Source organism: Candoia aspera, chromosome 13 (assembly GCF_035149785.1).
Source record: "Candoia aspera isolate rCanAsp1 chromosome 13, rCanAsp1.hap2, whole genome shotgun sequence".
Classification (NCBI taxonomy): domain Eukaryota; kingdom Metazoa; phylum Chordata; class Lepidosauria; order Squamata; family Boidae; genus Candoia; species Candoia aspera.
Genome location: NC_086165.1, coordinates 1815043 through 1834052, shown reverse-complemented (window position 1 = coordinate 1834052; position 19010 = coordinate 1815043). Strand labels below are relative to the sequence as shown.

At 42.1% G+C, this 19010-nt stretch overlaps 1 protein-coding gene across 1 annotated transcript in view; it reads right to left on the bottom strand.

The window, feature by feature from the left end:
* Positions 1-3653: 3653 nt before the first annotated feature.
* The window catches only part of OTUD7A (OTU deubiquitinase 7A), a 29337-nt gene continuing 13980 nt past the window's right edge, over positions 3654-19010 (bottom strand). The window contains exons 5-12 of the mRNA XM_063314247.1: positions 18513-18614; positions 17593-17720; positions 16868-16980; positions 12371-12498; positions 11554-11703; positions 6573-6687; positions 5770-5854; positions 3654-5253 (exon numbers count right to left, since the gene is read on the bottom strand). Of these exons, the coding sequence (XP_063170317.1) occupies positions 3826-5253; positions 5770-5854; positions 6573-6687; positions 11554-11703; positions 12371-12498; positions 16868-16980; positions 17593-17720; positions 18513-18614 (2249 nt within the window). The 3' untranslated portion in view covers positions 3654-3825. The remainder of the gene's footprint in view (positions 5254-5769; positions 5855-6572; positions 6688-11553; positions 11704-12370; positions 12499-16867; positions 16981-17592; positions 17721-18512; positions 18615-19010) is intronic.

Genomic DNA, 19010 nt, shown 5'->3' with positions numbered 1-19010 from the left:
AGAGGGTTGTTTTCTGACTTAAATACAACTTTCTCCTCAGTTCTAATTCCAGCAACTTTTCATATATTTATTTCTAGCTTTGTTTCTGTAATTTTAAGTGGCAGTAGTACTGGGGGACTCCAAACTTTTCTTTCATTTGGGGAGTCTCCACTAACTATTGGTTTCTCTGTATTTCAAGGATTTGTGTTTGCATAGCAATACTCCATAGCAATTATATTCTCTGAAATAATTTCAGGATTAGGACTCAGATCAAATTGGGAATAAGAGGGCCAGGAAACAGTGGAATGACCTGGGCACTTGATACTTTGCCCCCGGGGCAGATCATTGATTATTTCATGACTTAAGACTAGCAACATTTCTGTATATATTGCTTGTGTGTGCATACATGCACATATATATCATTTTGCAAAGACATCATTACAAAAAGCTCTCCTAAGAAAGGTGTCTTTGAATAAAAGGAAAATGGAGAGTGTACTAATGACAATTTTTAATAACTAATTTTACCTACAGAAGTATTCATAGGAATATTGAAGGCTGTTCCTTCACAAATGCATCAGTAATAACTAGTATTTGCTTAATTCCCCCCCCCAAAAAAAACAATGTCCAGTTTCTCTCTCTCTCTCTATGAAATACAGTCACAGGTTGCTCCATCTGGTACCACAGTTTCTTTGGCCAAAGAAATGAATCAACAATCACCACAACCAAGGAGAAGTATCAAGACCCCACAGCCCTCTTCAGAACTGGGGGGAGACTCTTATGAATGAACTGTGCACAAAGTTCAAGAGTCAGAGCAGAGCAGCCCCCTCCCACATCAGTTGAACATCTTGATTCTAAAGCGGAAACACAGAAAGGGCGAAAAAGACATCCTCTACATGGTCTCTCTTCCCAGATCTTAGAGGACGTCACTGACAAAAAAGCCAATTAGTATTTATAATACAGTTAATCCTCTTTTTTGTACAGATTTCCCAATGCTAGGAATCAGCTTGCAATCAGGATCTCTATACTCATCCTGGCAAACTCTTGTGGTGTGTGGGCCCATAGATGTGGTAACCCAACTGCATTTATGGAAAAAAGTTGGTCCTAGTTGAGGAATACCACACTTTATGTAGACTTTCCAAAGATACAGAAACTGCAAGGCTGGATTCATGAGGAGCTCTAGTCAAGTATTATTCAACCTTCCAAAATTAAAATACTTACTAAGAGATGCTATGGAAGATTTCTCGTTCATTTTATATTCCGGTATAAATGCACAAGTGATTGATTCTACAGAAGAATTACTACAACGCCAGTGAAATGCATGAGTAGATAACCATGAACAAAAGGCACCATTATTTTATATTTAGGGATGCAGAGCCAAATATAAAACATAAAATGATGCATGGCCATGAGTAAATCTTTTCTTAAGGAACTCACATAGGTGTAAGAATTTAAGCACCTTAATGGGCTTTTCCAAATCACTTTGATGTTTGAAGTTGCTGTCAGGATGGGGACAAATGGTAGGTCTTCCTCTGCTTTTTACCAAACGTAATGAGATCACCGGAATGGAATGGATGAGGACGTAAAGGCTGAAATTTAACTTAGGCCAGATGTAGGCAAAGATTCTTTTAAGAGTTAGGCTATATTGCTCCATATGGGGAATGTAGCACATTCTGAGGACCCATAAGCTCCTCTAACAGCTTAGGTATGCAGATGGTGATTACAAGACAAAAACCCAAGAGGTTGGGAAGGAAGTGTTCTCCTAAATTATGGATTGTATGATGGTTTTTATAACAATTTGCTTCGAAAAGTAGAGAGAAGGAAGCTATTAGTGGTTCCTGCCACCTGAGGTCTTCCTAACTATATTAAGTTTAATCTAAAATCAGGAATGATGGAGATACCATGACTATTACCAGTTATAGATGGCATGGCTTTCTCTGAAAGACCACAACTACAGCGGGAGAGTCTTCCTAGACTCAAGACAAGCTCTACAAGGAAGGAAAGATCAGTGTGAAAACTGCTTCTCTATCTGCTTTGACTCCTTCATCCACTGTGAATGGATGCCACAGAATGTTCTCAGTTATTCATACTCTGTCCATACCAAGTCTAGAGGCTGCTTCTGAAGATGGCTTAGTATCTTCAGATGATGGAGACGACTATTGACCCAGATGCTGACAATGGCTAAACATTCAGATATGATATCAATTTGGAATCCACTGCAAAATTGCCTATTTCTTTGCAAGACCAATTCTGGGATGAGGTTATTCAGCTTAGAAGATCCTGTTTTCAGATCTTGGTTGGCAGCCAGAAAACAATATGCCATTATTCTGCTGATTGTTTATTTCATTTCCTTTTATTCTACTCTGCTAGTTGTTATGGCTAATTTTAACACCGACTTACATTTTCAACAGACTTTACTATTTAGTGGATGCTGGCTGAAGAAAGGGCAGCATTTTGAAAGATCTCCATTTGTTAAATAATCAGGGGTGGCCCATTTATACAATATTAGATCTGTGTCAAAACAATTCAATACATCTAAAAAAGTATTCAGGTTATCCGGCTGGTTTAGTAATCAACAATCCCAGCTTTGTTTGAGTTTTTAAAATAATGGTTTAAATAAATGTAGGTGCTAATTCGAATTTCAGAGGACCACACTGAGAACGTGGAGAAAAACACACAGAGAAAAACCCCATAGCTTGCTTTTCAAAAATACGTGTCAATAATTTAACATCAGTGCGAAGGAATACAAACCACTTTTTTCTTCTCTGGAAATGGAAACACCTACAGAAAGTCTGGGAGGTACCATCATACAAACACGCCCAAGGGAAATAATAACTAAATAATGGGGCAATGATTTGCTAAACTCAGTGAAATGGTACAGCTTGCACTGAAGAGTGTAGAACTTCAAGCTGATGGCATCTGGGTTTGTGCTACCCTGACATTAAAATATAAAGTGCTTATTTTTAATATGAGAGTTGAGCCTTGTTTTAGATGCAAACTGGCAAGGTTGTGCAATTTAAGGATAGACCTTCTCATCTCAAGCAATTGGTGTAGTAGAAAACCAGAGTTGGCCCACATGAATGAAAGAATAAGTTTCTGTTGGGTGTGGAAAGCTGCACTCATGGATCCGTACTTTCCTTTGTGTATCTATGGAAAAACAGGGTTAGTAAAACAAAAGTTTACAGCAAGGATGTTAGTGAGTTAGTATGCCCTAAATACACCTTTACTAGGCTTGCTAAATTTAAAAAAACACACACACACAGTGAGAGAGGAAGAGCTATAAAACATGACATTTCTTCAGCGGAGGTGATGGTCTACAGAATGAGGCAGACACACTTTTACAATTACCCCACCACCTCTTCCATTATTATGACTTTTCCCCTAATCTTTCTACTACCTGAGTGATGTCAGTGTGAATTCAGGCACCATTAGTAAAGTTTTGACCACACAGATGCAGCACTGACAAAGAAGTAAATACCCTCTCGGATTACCAGCATACGTAAAAAAGACGCCAACAAAATGGAAAGCCATCAACTCTTTATGGTAAATTAATCTTCGCTTTTTTTCCCCACCACCCCTGAAAAAAAAAATAAGCTAGAGCTTTCTCCCTTGCTTCTCAACCATGGGAACTTTAAGATGGGTGGACTTCAACTCCCAGAATTCAACCCCAAGGCTGGCTGGGGAATTCTGGGAGTTGAAGTCCACCCACCTTCAGGTGGCCAAGGTTGAGAAACACTGCTAGATCCTTCTATAGAATTCCCCCTTCCTTTCCTCTGCAGTCCCTCACCACATATTTCCTAAGTAAGAAAACAAACGAAATAAATGTTTATTGGAGGAACTCCACCGCCTTCAATGCCGGGGCCCTTTACTTTCTCGCTCCCTGCGTTTCAGTTCCTCCCTGTAGCAGCAGGAACAGAAGTTCTTGGTTTCGGGGCGGCCGTAAAAGGAACAATTCTCCCGCTTGCACCGGTTCTGCTGGATCGAATACATGGGGCAAACGGTGGCCCGGCTGCGATTTTTGTCATTGTTCAACCACGTTGACGGAGCGTCTTCATCCACGAACTCCAAGCCGTCCCTGACGTCGCTGCCGTTGAACCCGTTGGTGCAGGTCTGCGACTTGGGGTCCGTGGGCAGAGCACAGGCCAAGGATTCCACGGTGTTGACCGTGCGGATGTCTGCTATCCGGGCTGGGCTGTAACTCTGCGAAGACAATGAGCGGTTCTGCTGGGGGTAGGTGGCACACGTTTTTAGGGTGCCCACGACAGGCTTGTAGGCATCCCCTTGGAAGCTTGATGGCTTGGAGTTGAAGTCGTGCAAATGAATGACGCTCTGCCTTTGAACGGGGGGCGTATGGCTATAGTGGGCAGATACCGGGACGGGCCTGCTTTTCTTGGCACCATTGCTAGGTGAGGAAAACGACCCCGGTGTGGGACTCGCACGGTCTTTGAACTTTAAAACCAGCTGGGTTGTATGGCTTTGAGGCAACACTGGTGATGCCCTCCCCTGAGGAGACGAATCCGGCTTCTCCTTGGACAATCCTTCCTGTTCCAGTTTTCTGCTCGAGGAGCCACCGAGAGGAGCGGCCTTCTTCTCAGCCTCCTTCCTCTTCTGCTCTTGCTCGGCGCTGAAGCGCTCTTGGGCACTGGTCAAGTAATAGCCAATCATCTCCTCATGGAACTGGTGCCTGTGGCTGGTCAGCAGAAGGCCAGCGAAAATGAACTTCCGCTCCCCTTGCATGGCGGCCCTCAAGATGTTGAGGCTCAGCTTCACGTCGGTGCTGTACTTCCAGGGATCCGACTGCCGCTCCGATGGGGATTTAGAGCTTGCTTTTTCAGCCGGGGAGATGCTGGCCTTCTCCGTGGGAGAGGGGGTCGTCTTTTCCGAGGGGGACATGCTCGCAGAGTGGCCCGATTCCTCTTTGCTTCCTTTACGCAATTTGGATTTCTTCTCTTTAGCCTTCTCCGTCATCTCCCCGTTTTTCCCATTCCCTGAATTGGCTCGGTTGATCTTGCCGTGCATTAACCCCCCGAGGCCACCCATGTTCTTCTTCAGCTTGATGCCCAGAGTCTTACTGAGACTCCCAAGTTTGTTAGCAACGGAATCCCCCCGGTTTTTCTCTTTCTCCTTCCTCTGCTTCTCTTTCTCTTTCCCGTTTTTGCCGTTATTGCCGTTAGAATTGCTGCAGATGGAATCTCTGTCTGAATCCATGGAATCCGCCAGGGACTGAACATCTTCTCCCGCTGATGCGGTAGGAGACTCTGGTTGAGCCAAAGGTGCCTATTGGGAAAAGCAGGCCAACAGTTAGAAATCATGAGCAGTCATTACCTCAGGAAGAAACCTCTGTGCATTTGTGCACAGATTTGCCAGAATCCTTCACCTCTGAAAAATTCAATTGTCTTTAAACGCATGGGCTGTGCATAACATCTGGTTACAGCACGCCAAGACGAAATACTATACTGGCAACTGGCTTAGTATTTGGGGGGGGGGGGAATCCTTGGTTTTCATTCAATGTGGTTGTAAAATCTTTCACCAGGCTGGTTCTTTGGGACCTGATTCTCTTGCAATTATTGCCAATACGTGCAGGGAGCACCAGAGCTTATTTGAAATGGGGATGATGGGGAAACACTAGCGCAAATTTGCAGAGTTCCCACCTGAAGCCTCAACAATAGTTATGACCGGGCATTAGAAAGAGGTGATGTGGTCCAGGGACAGATCTGAGGACTGAATAATGGGCTTAAGGATGGGAGGCCTCCATCAAACTTCCCTCAAGCTACGTAGGCAAGGAAAAGTTACCCGTGTTTCTGATGGCATGCGAATCCAGGTGACATTCATGTAGCTGTGCAGAAGGCTAAGCTTTGCCTCGAGAGACAGAATCAAACTGAGGAAGCAAGAAGAGAGAGAAAACACCAGGCCATGTCTGTTACTCAGAGGGACAGCGGTAGATGCGTACTGTGGAAAAATTATCTCTCTAGACTGCAGTATTCAGAGGGCAAGCATGGGACCAGGAAGGCGAGGAAAAGGGGATTTTCATGAGGATGAAAAATATACCACGTTCAAATCTATTCTGGCAAGACCTGAGCTAGACTCAATTGTGCTGTACAGGTAGTCCTCGCTTAACAACCACAATTGGGACTGGAATTTTGGTTGCTAAGCAAAGCAGTCATTAAGCGAATCCGACCTGATTTTATGGCCTGTTTTTGCAGCGGTCGTTAAGCGTTGAGTGAATCATATGGTTCCCTATTGATTTTGCTTGCTGGAAGCCAGCTGGGAAGGTTGAAAATAGTGATCACATGACCATGGGATGTTGTGACAGTCATAAATGTGAACTGGTTGCCAAGCACCCAGATCGTGATCATGCGACTGCAGGGACGCTGCAATGGTCGTTAAGTGTGAGGACTGGTTGTAAGTCATTTTTTCCAGCACCGTCGTAAGTCCGAACCATCGCTAAACGACCGGTTGTTAAGCAAGGACTACCTGTATAGCACTAAAGCTCAAATCATTCCCGTAGGTTTGCAATCTCAATTACACAAAGTCTACCGAGCGTCTTAGACACACAGAGGCTGGCTTTGTAATCTTAGCAGTTAAAAGAGTCTTACTTGGCCAATTTGGTGTTATCATTGTCATCCTTCCCCCATTCCCAGTCTTTTCCCGGATCAACCGCAAAGTGCAAAGGCAGTAACTTATGTTCAGAATCGGTCAGAGGGATCACCGCTGAAGGAAAGAAGAAAAGATCAGAGTGAAGAAACTGAGGTAGCTGGGAAAGAAGAAGAAATGGCTGAAGAGGCGGGGAGACGAGAAGCAGTTTAGAGTTGTAAGACAGGGTTGATGCCTGCTTTTTCTTTTCTGCTTCAACCATCTTGGAAAAGGACACCTCTTTGCAGAAGTCAAACCTACAAATATGCTTTAAGGGATAAACATTTTCCTGCGCTTTTCACGTATTTCCTGTACCACTCCAGGCCCAGCATTTCCCTCCCGCTCAGCATTGCTGTGTTTGACATTGTGAGAAAATCACAAACTTCCTTATAGACTTGAACTGCAGGCAGAACATCAAAATTACATATAAAAAGACATTGAATTACCTACAATCCACTTGAGAACTGCATATGTGGGTCTGATTGAGGTAAATTGTTGGGGTGACACAGAAATGGGATTTGGATTTTCTTTCAGCTATGCCTTTTGATCTATTTTGTAACACATGGTCTTACTCTTGTTCTGTATTTTATACATTGCATTCCGATATGGCCTAATGGCTAATAATAATAATAACAACAACAACAACAACAACAACAAGCTTGAACTTCCAGCTCAATGTTAAGTTCATCACCTCTTTAGTCTAAGCATATGACAGAAGTGGTATAAACATTTCCACGGGGGGTAGTAGATATTTGATGGTTAAGCTTAGGCAAAAGATTAGGAAAATGGCTCTTTTTGTTATCATTAATTTATTCTCCAAGGTAAGTGAGATATAGTCCCAAGGCTTCCAACCTATTTGAACCTTACGTTTACAATCAATTCAACTGATTTTATTACCGTCACTGACCAGCACAAGATACAATTCTATAAAAATATGCCCATTAGCCATTAGCCATAAAATATGAGCCATCTAAATTAAAATAATTTTAAATTTGAGTTTACAAGTTCCAATTAAGTGTTAAAATACGTTTGGATCACAATGTAAGTGAGCCCCTTAATCAAGTTGAAAAACAATCTTATTAATTTGCATTATCATGACTAATATTCTATCAGGTATAAGTGTCTATAAAAATATATGTAAAATATTAAAAGGAGTGATAAAAAGAGTAAAATATCATATATACAATGTGTTATATAGACCACAAAGTTATTACAAGGGATACATTACTACATTTTTCCAATCATAATCTGACGTATCTTCACAGCGGCTGCGCAGAATCTGGCTACTTGCGCCGTGACAGTTGGATATTCATCTATAAGTAACATTTGCATACAATCTATATCTTTCCATCTAGGGCATTTACTAATCAAAGGTAATATTAGTTTACTCCTGAGCTCTTTATAAAAAGGACAACGGAGAAGCACGTGGTCTGTAGTGTCTATCTCTCCATTGTTACAAGGGCACTGCCTTGCAGCTATTGGGATTTTTTTGTATCTGTATCTATTTGAACCTTACATTTACAATCAACTGATCCTTGAAAAACCACTCTTAACGTAAGACCAGGCTTATTTGCTGTATCTAAAAAAATATCCTGAGCAATGAAGTGGTATCTTGATTATACTGTAGCAGAAGAGAGAATCAAAGATTTCTTCAACTTGATTGAAAGGAGGCCAAAAGTCCCACCTTACACCTGTGGGGAATAATTAGGACTTTCTACCATAATAGCTAGGGTCTGGTTTATCACAATCAGCAACCAGTTGCCAAAATAATTGCAGCAAAAACACACCAAACTTGCTCAAAAATGGAAAGGTCTGATATAACCCACATGGAGGAATGGCTGGTGAAGATGATGGACCTTGCAAAGATGGCTAAATTAACTTCTTTGATTAGAGAAAAAACAACATCTACATTTGTGGTTGACTGGAAACCCCATATAGACTTTTTGCATGGAACAGAACAAAATGCACTTATGATTTGCGGTCTTGAGGATTAGGGAAAAAAACTGGATAATAGAAAAAAGAGAGCTACGATCAAATGCTAAGAAAAGGATCTTGTAGACAGAAATATTCATTCATTCATTCATTCATTCTAGGATCAATAAACGCTGCTGTTAAGGGAGAAAATAAAATGCCATGTAATATTACCTCTGTTTCACTAGATGGCACTAACTGTGTAATGCAATGTCTCGCTCTAATTTAAAAGCATGGAGCTTTCAGTATAAAAGCAATAGAAAGCTGTTGCTTTTTAGTTAACTAATTAATTAATTACAGGTGCGAAGAAGCAGCGTGAAATCTGAGAACATCTTATGCGACTTTGTCAAGAATTCTGGGTCACACCTGTTACATTGTTCAGTGACTTTTTGAAATTGCATCTTGATGCATGTGATGTTTTGGGGGGAAAAAAGGATTAACCATGAAACTGGAAGCTCAACAGAGAGATTTGTACCATCAAATAAACTTTTTGCAAACTCCCCCCCTCTTTAAATAAATCTGCAGCATATCAGAGGAGGAAGGGAAAAATTAAGCCATCTTTCTTCCACTCTTAACTGCAGAATTTCGAGGCTGTTTTAACAGAAATTTTGTAGGGTGTGGGCAGGGATCTCTGCGTTCCAGTTTGTCATCATATGTGCAAGAAATTTTTTTAAAAATGGGAATATATACATTCTCATATAACAGGGAATATAAAAGGCATAAATGCATATTCAGTACATGAATGGACTTTTCTTCTCATGATAGCATAACAAAACCCACACAAAGTGTTGGGTGGCGGGGAGAGACAGTTAAGCTCCAACTTTTCATAACAATACATCAGGATCGGCAGCCTTGGTCCAAAGGAACGAACTTTTAATGCAATCAGCTTAGCAGGTGGAGGGATCCTGCAAAATTTAGTACGCTACACAGCTAGAAACCACTGAAAAAACTGCTGTCCAAATAGGAGATACCTTTTGGCAGCACTATAAGGTCTAACAGAACAGCTGCAACCCCCTGCCCCCAACAGCTTACTCTGTAATATTTTAAAGAAGACCTCTCCAGAACTTTTTACCCATTATTGCTCTACCTTTGCAATCATTGGTGGTTCTAATTTGAACAAATATCCGCTTTCCTCTATAGAACTTGGGTTACCCCCGATCCTGAATCCATTTACAAATACAAGATTTGTCCTGATTCTTTCCAACCTGCCAGAAAATATCATCTCACCCTGAATTGTTGCTAAGTTGACAACCCACCACCCCAGCTTCTCTTCCGTTCAAAATGTCTCCTTGTTCTGCTGAAATCAAAGGATGCTTTGAGCAATGCTGGGATCGGAGCCATTACGCTCATCTGTTTATGGGAAACCAGCCCGTGGACAGAAAGAGTGTCTTGTGCCTTTGAACTGACAAATGCGTGAAGAAAGGCTTCTAGGAATAAATTGGCCATCAATCCATGATTAAAAGAATTTCAGCATGGGGCTTGTTTACCTTAAACAGCGGGGTTTAGAAATCAAGAAGCCCATCTCTGCCTTTCTCAGGAAAAGCATCTTGAAAGAAAACGCTGGTGGATGATATAAAATCCCTCCATGTGGGAATTCAGCATCATTGGATTGCTAAAAGCATATCTGCTTTTCATAGCAAGAAAACCACTTTTTCTGAGATTTCTTGGGCCTTCCTAAAGCCCTAAGATTTGATTTCCCAAGGAGGAAAGCTGCAAAGTTTGGGGCTGTGGGGATAAGAAGTTTGGAAAGACTCTCACTGAAGGTCAAAATCCATGTTCTACTTCAGAGGACATCCTCGGGCAGGAATGAGGCCAAACCAGGCTGGGAGCAAAAGATTTGGATCCTGGTGATAGTGGTTCATTTAATATTAAAAGAAGCCACAGGAAGACTTCAGATGAAGCCTAGAAAACAACAAATAGTGTCCCTTTGGGCAAAACAAACACTGCCAGCCCTTCTCCAATTTTTAAAAATGTCAGGAAGAAATGTGGGTCAGCTCCCATCACTGTATGCTTTGTTTACCACACTTCCTATCAGAGAAATGTGGGAGGAATGCACGTTCCCTTTATCCAGAAGCCATGCTGCTGCTGCTGTTTTTCTGCCTCAGTTTGACTTTTAAGGATGGTAGTTGACTTAGCTTTGCCTCTTCCCTACTAGACCCATTTTGATCGCCCTTCTCCAAGCACTGAGGGGTGAAGAAGGGGAGGAGGTCAAGGAACAAGAGGGATGAATATTTCCCCATTTGGGGCTTAGCCCCATAAAATCTTCCAAAGGCACAAAAAACAAAATCTATTTCATGTTTCTAAGAGCAGACGAAGCCCTGTTACCTTACCAGTTTATTCCTGGGCTTTTAGTCTTTTAACAAATTTTAATTCAAAGCAGGGATTTTTTTCCCCTCGCAAAAAAAGCTTCTTTGTTTTTCACAACAGTCTGTTCATGAAACAGACACCACCCTTGTCTTATGACTAATCTTTTCCCCTGATCTACTCACAGGTATCTTGTTAGTGACTTCATCATAACATGTAGGATTTTATTTGCTGATAGCTCCTGAGCTCGTCAGGTTTTCCTTTTGTTTTTCAAATCTCTCTTTGAGAATATTCCAGGGGAAAAAACCCTCACTAAAAGCATAGACCCACAGGGTACATGTTTACTGTTAAAAAGGGCAAAATGCACAGAGGCCCCAGAGAAATAGGTAAGGGGAAGGGACATCATGCTGCTCCCGTTTTAGTGATGTGATAGTAAAGTACAGAATTGACCTGGAATTGTGAGTTCCACATTGTGCTGGCAACCAGTCAACACACTGCAGGGTGACCTGTGCAAACCCAGTTTTCAGAGATTCCTATTAGAGCATCTTCCAGTAGGACATGATGAAGATTCATTCTTGGCTAATCTCAGTCCTGGTCAGCTCTGGGCTAAAGTGTGGTAATGTGTTCCCTTCTTCGTGACAAGCTTGTTAGGTTTCAAGCATGACATACCTTGTTCCTTCTGCTGATCTTTCTGTTCCATTGACACAAGGGCAGAGAAATGCGCTTGGTCATAGGCGAGGACGAGAGGCGAGCAATGACATCGGTTGGACATGACTTCCAAAGGCAAGTAAATCCCACCAAAGGGGATGGGGGCAAACGCTGTGAAAAACAAACAAGGAAATCGATTTTTATTCGGTCATAGACCAGCAGATACAAACAAGAAGTTTTTGAACTGAAGATAAGCAATGGGCATGGACCCAAGGGTTTTCTTGTTACGGCAGTTGGGGTAGATTTCATTCCTTTGGTATAAGTGACAGATGCCAATCAACCAATAGTAAAACAATTAAATGAAGAAAAAATCCAGAATATTCTCCATATATCAGAATTAAAGACTTCAAAATGCAACGTAGGGACTCCAGAAGCATCTTCCAAAAGGACATCCCATATGAGGAAGGAAGGAAGGAAGGAAGGAAGGAAGGAAGGAAGGAAGGAAGGAAGGAAGGAAGGAAGGAAGGAAGGAAGGAAGGAAGCATTTTCTTTGGTTGATATTTGGCACTTGATAATATGAGAAAAAGCATCAGATATTTGATCCCACATTTGTACAGATTGATAGCATAATAAATTACATAGTGTTATAAATAGATCTTGGAAGCCAGCAGTTCTTTTAAAACCAATCTCTAAACTGCGAAAAGAAAAGAGCACCATCATATATCCCATTTTTGCTGCATTCGAATATTGTACCCAAGAGATGCCACAGCAGAAGATGGTTTCCATTGGAACAAGATGGTCTAGCCATCCCAGCTCCAAATAGCCAGGGAAGAGTTACCTTCTCCTCCTGAATCCCGCAGCATTGTATCTGCCACAACGACAATCGGTCGCCTTAATATATGGGCTAGCACAAAAACATGGAACTCCTCCAGACTTTCATATACGGGGTCTTCAGAATTTTCCACTCTAGGGAACAAACACATTCATATCAGAGCTGAAGACGCTTGCTAGTGTAGAGTGTGCTGAGGGAGGCTCTTGACCATTGGACGATGACCTTGAGTTGGATCCCAAAACTGGGTTCTCCCAGCCCCAAAGTTAAACGTGACTGAAGTTACAGTTAAGCAAACTTAATGAAACACGGTGAATGCGATTAACTCTGTGTACTTAATAATTTCCTCTTTTGTCTGGCTGAAAAATCTAATACAATTCCATAGCAGCATCTGGAAGGGCTGAAGAGCCCACATCTAAGACTTTATGGGGACACACGCAACCCTACTTTTCAGTTACTTACTATGTAAATATATATCCATGTTTTCTTGTAGGCACAAGACAACCATAGCACATAACCCCTTGCAAATTAACAAAAAAACTAAGCCCTGTTTATCCCAAATAGCAGGTATCTGTTAAATAAGATCTTACACCATTTTTAGAAGACATAATTCTGGGTAGGTAAATTTTTGTTTATAAAGTCAACACATAAGAATATCAAAAGGGGTAACGAAGACCCCTTGAGACATATTTCTGTCTGGAATCTAAGAATCGGCACATGTACCCACCTTGTGCTAATCACAATTTCCATTGTACCAGAACTGTCAGCTAGACATGCAAAACTCTATAGAACTCTGGAAGTTGGCTCCTTTCACATATTTTTTAAGGAGTCTATTTGCTCATAAAAAAATAAAACGGAAGATCTAAGAGGCAGCTAGCAACCTAAAACAGTCCAAAATCTGTTATTTTTATTTCTTCCTTTAAAAACAGAGACTGCTTTGAAGCCAACGTAATTTTGGATGAAAGACTGTTTTGGCACCAGAGGAAATTAGCACATCTATAATTTAAAGGCTGAGATGAAAATTCTCCTCAGCACTGTTATTGTGAAATAACTGGGCAGGCCGGCTTTGAAAAAGTTTTCTTCCCCAAAAGGAAGATTCCCCTATTTATTTCTGTACCTCATGATTGCAAGTCAGAGTCTGGGGTTCCACTATAATTCCCCATCCATTCCATTTACGGGATAGCCATCGTTAACATTCAACCAAGTTCAACCAAGAGCTTAGATCTGCATGAATCATTCCCCATTTCGGAGACCAAACTTGGCCCATGAATGAATATCTTTATTACGGTCTTTGACCAGCTTTTACAGTAAAAGAAAATAGTTTAATCCAACAATTCGTCATCAGGACAAAGGAAAACAATAAAAGAGCGAAACGATCAATCTAATTAAAAATGTTGTGCAATTGTATAACTTGATAACAATATTTGGCCACCTGGTGTGTGAGTGTAGAGTCAGCATCCCTTAAGAAGAAATAAACATAAAATCTATCAGGATGACCCTCAAAGTTAGAGATGAGTGGAGAGATCAAAGCATGTCTTCGGGCATCATAAAAAGGGCACTGTTTGAGGACATGGGCAAGAGTTTCTACCTCCCTGGGTCAAGGGCAAAGTCTCCGTAAATAAGGAGTCCCATGAAATCTTCCTGCCAGCAGTGCTGAAGGGAGGGCATCCAAGCAGGCTCTGGAAAAGGCCCATCTATATTTCCTTAAGGTTAAACTGTATAGATTCCCTGCAGTATCTATACTATATTGGCCCATGAAAATGAGGCAAGCAAAATGGAAATATTTCCTAGTCCTATTGCACCCATCCAATTTTTTTCATTCTTAAGCAGTCCTGCCTTTTAAGCAGATAAAATGTGAGATCCTGCCCACCAGTCTCCTTTTTCTGCTTAGTGTGTGTGAAGCAAAAAAGATTGGTTGGTGATCAGTGAACAAGAGAATCATCAGGTGCAAAGCTTTGTCTTGAGAAATAAAGGATTTAAAGGAGAAAAAAGGCATTTGACAGACTTGAAAGAATGGGTGTTTACTGAATACACGTCTTCCAATAGTAATGGATAGCATTGGCCCTAATTAGACGTTATGAGAAGAGGGGTCTGCAGGGGGGTCAAAAAAGTCAAGGTGGTGTCTACAACCATGCAGTTGAAGCCCTGCCCCTTTTTAATGTGTATCATTAAATTAAATGTGCATGGCTGTGGCCACCATCTAGAGTCTTTTGACCTCCTCTCTGTGGATATCCCTGTTGTCTCAGGAGAAATCTGCTTCTTTCTCTTACCACCTCAACTATTTGGTGCAAAATTTTATTTGAATGAGAATGTTCTCCTCTGCAGCCCCTGCAACCTAGAGACGGATCCTTGAATCAGGAAGTTCTCACACTCAGATGTATGGCGAAGTCCAGTGTGTGCCATGTAGTCTCCAAGCACCAGAAGACAAGGACATCTTTGCACAGAAGAATGGGTTTTTCTGCCAGGGAGGAACATTTGAGCAGGGCCTTCTTCTCCCCATACTTCTCCATCCAATTTCCAGTTGAATACGATGCAAATGTGCAATAGTTCGTGCTGTTTATATCTTTGGATTATCTGTTTCACACAGCACCCTTCACCTCCTTGATTAAAACATGGTTCCTTAACCTTGTGTGTGATCTGGCACAAAGAGTTGCTGGAGAGGGAAGGAATCCCCCTCTTTTCCCCCGTGACCAGCAATTCCATCTTAAGATGGCTTCAGGTCCACTTCGAGAACTGTGACATTACATATTTATTTATTTATTTATTTAAATAACTTTATTAATTTTCAGAGGGTAATTCAAATGCAAAAGACAGAACAGGTAGAACACAGGACTAAAGAAAAAAGAAAAACTGCAAAAGTGTGGAACAGAGAGAGAACAGAAAAAGTTGTAAACTGGCCAGAGTCCCTCCTTGGGAGGGAGATGGGCAGAGATAAAATTTGACAAATAAATAAATAAATAAATAAAAAGTGTCTTCCGACCTTCCCCAATATAGAAATAAATGCATCCTGGCCTTTTGGCGGAGTCTGAAGACCTGGTTCTGCCGCCTCGCTTGGGGCGGAGAGGGGAACAGATCTACACGGGGATGGCTGCTATAGACCACTCCTCCCACACTCGGACTGCTTTAGATTCTTGTGCCACTTGGACCTTTTTATTGTAATTTTATATTGTGGTTTTTATAATTGTTGTTTTAATTGATTACTATAAACTGCCCAGAGTCCCCCGAAGGGAGGAGATGGGCGGGGACAAATTGGATGGATAAATAAATAACATTTACAGAAATAATCTCTTACCATTAGTTAAACCTTAGTCTCATTATTTCTATCTAATCAAACCGTCTAGGCATCAAAACCCAGAATCAAAACTTCACTTTTTTCTGACACAAGCAAGTAGTCTAAAAGGGCTTGCCAACCAGCAGCAAATCCAGAAACCGTGTTTTCTCTTATCAGTGCGGTTAACTTGGCCGTCTGGATTACATCTGATAATCCAGTCCTCCGCTGAAGGTCTCTGTGGACCTTTAAGAACGGTGACACTGCATATTCAAAACTGCACTAGCAATGCAGGTGCTGCTCTCATTTCGGGCAGAGCAGAGCTGTCGGAAGTGGCTTCTCTGAAAAGAGAGCAAATGCTCTTCAGCACGACTCCAACGGGAACATGCTGAGCGGCGCAAACCGGGAGGCTGCGCTCTCCAAGAGAGACAGAACGCGGCTGAGAGAAGTGCGGAGAAGGGCCTGAATACAGAAGCAGTGTGGATCAAGCCAGCCAAGGGAAGGGAAGGGAAGAGGAGGAGGAGGAGAGAAAGGAGGAGGAAAGAGAAGAGGGAAGGGGAAGGGGAAGGGAAGGGAAGGGAAGGGAAGGGAAGGGAAGGGAAGGGAAGGGAAGGGACCGGACCACAGGCAGACAATTCTGAGACAATGAAAGTAAAAACAAAAACAAACAAACTCAAAGACAACAGATAGCATGGTTGTGTGTTGTTGAAAACATGGAGATTTGAAAATGCAGTCAATCTTTTATTTTCAGAAAACGATTGCCTTTGGGATCCTCTAGGGCAGTGTTTCTCAACCTCGGCAACTTCACGCTATGTGGACTTCAACTCCCAGAATTCCCCAGCCAGCCAGGAGTTGGAGTCCACACAGCTTGAAGTTGCCATGGTTGAGAAACACTGCCCTAGACTATCGCTGGTTACCCATTTTAATAAAACGAAACAAGATAGAAAAGATGGCATGTGGACAAGTTGGAAAGTCAGCTGACCTGGACAGACCAACTTGTTCTTTGATCTTCATGACAAGACACAGCTCATGGGTGGCAATTTCTGGTTACCACCATGGAAACCCTCCAATGTCCAGAAGGGTTTGGGGGTGCCAGAAGGGGATCCCCTGGCTACAGCATTTAGAGCTTTACTTATCGTCCTGCTTCATGTGACTTCATACAAAGCATCCTTTTCCTGTGATATTGCAAATATGCCCCTGGTGGGTCCCTCAAACAGGACCAGGCAGTCCTCACTTACCCACCACCACTGCCTCCATTTTTGCTGATGTGAGTGCGGGGTTCACTGGATGCCAGCTTTAGCAGTTCATTCCACTCACGCTCCCATTCTTCTTCGGTATAAACTAATCCAGACTGAGAGAGAAAGAAAGCTTATTTTGAGGAACAAGGTATCCAAAGGGCTTATATGCAGGAAAGCAGAGATGCATTAATGGTTTTGCAGAATTCTTGGGAGAGGAAAAGGGTGCCAGTTGAAAGGAGGTTATCTTGGGGAATTCTGGGAGTTGAAGTCCACCCAGATTAAAGTTGCCACGGTTGAAAAACACTGTCCTAGCTCAACTTGGAGAACTTCAAGCAATCCCCAGATCAGATTTGGCAGCACCCAAAGTCACATTTATACCCAGACGGGTGTTAACAGTGGCCCACAGATTGCTTTCATCCCCTCCCATTGTTTCTTTCAACCAACAACACAATGGAAGAAAGGAAAAACTTGGATGCCAAAGGCCGAGCAGGAAGAAATGCCATGCCTTAATGTTAGGAGAGATGACATAGTAGAACAGCAGCTTAATGATGTCTTCCAGATTTCTCTGGGCTAGTTGAGAACATCTGTGACGCAAGGGAGACAAGTACCAGAATGAAAGGACTTTGTCTTCATCCTGCCTCCACCCCGCCCCCAGCAAAAAAGAGAAAAGGATTCCGTGATGCTGTTTCAGAACAAAGACTTCTGGAAGTCCCCGGCACACCAACCTCTTTATTTTGCTGTGTCTGCTGCCACCTCCACCTTCTTTTCAAAGCTTCCCTTTCAGCCCCGCTTCGCATCATGGTATAAAGTGCTTTCCGTAATACAAGGTCCCGATCGTGAAACCCCCACATTCCTACAAGCAAAAGAAAGGCTGGATTGTGCATCAAAAGAATCATAGATTCATAGGGTTGAGAGGACCTTGGAGGTCTTCAACCCCCCCAAGGAAGAAACCTAAATAGAAAAGAAGGAAAAAGGCTGGAGTGATAAATAATGGGCATGCTTCACTTGGTGTCTAAGGCCTCCTGATTATTTTAGAGCCTTTCAGATCAAATCTGCTGAAATTATTATTATTATTTTTATTATTTATTTGATTTGTATAGCCGCCCATCTCATTTAAGCGACTCTGGGCAGCTCACAACAGGTAAAAACAATCCAATAAAAACAAGTTAAAAACCAATATACAAATATATAAAAGCTGTCCATAACCAATTTAAAAAAACCCAGAAAAAAACAGAATATAGGCTGACAAGGAGCAATACTGAATTTCAAGGGAGGATAAGAGGTCTGCAGGAGAAATGACTAAAATGGTGAGTGGTTTAGGTCTAATCTTGGATTCCAGTTTTCCTGGAAGGTGATCCTAAGAGATCTTGACATAAATCCTGGACCAAGTGTGCAGCACAGGCCGAGTGGATCTCTTCCACATCAATTTAACCAACTAAAACATTAGAATAAGGGTCCCCCCAGTTGCAGGGTAGTTGTGAAGTAAAATCAGTAAAGATGGCAAGGAAAAGAGACTAATATTGATGCCAGTCAGGTTTTCCTCTTTGAAAGGAAGGAGGGATAGAAGTGCTGAAAGAAAAACCAGCTGTGTTGGGCTTTCAAAAGATATTCTTGGATCCGAAGCCAAGGAGATGCAGAGATTTACCCAAAGAAGCAGCATGCAAGAGGCAGTTTCCATCGCCGGTGGTTGCCAACGGAAGAAGGCGTTTACAGCTGGTACACGCTGTGGACCACCAGTTGAGTCGACCTAGAAAACAGGATCAGTACAATAAAGGTGGGAAGGAATTTAGAGCTGATCTTGGAGGAGGTATGGGAGAGCCCTTGAAGGGGGAAGGAAGGAGAGAGCCGCTAAGGAGAGACTCAGGGAAGAGATTACCTGGTCCAGGGAAAGAGGGAAGCGTGAGAAAGAAGCTCAGAATAATTCCAGTGTGATTTTGTTTGGTAAAAGTTGGGACCGAGGGAAACTTGGACAGGCCTTCAAGAGACATATAACACATCCATGCAGCATGGCAAATACAACCACAGGCAGGTTTCAAAGGGGTCTTACATGTTTACAAACATTGCAAATTAGCAGATGTATAAAAAGGGGGAAGTTAGAAACCCAATTGTTTTTATTTTTTTCCTCTTTTTTAGTATTTCAATT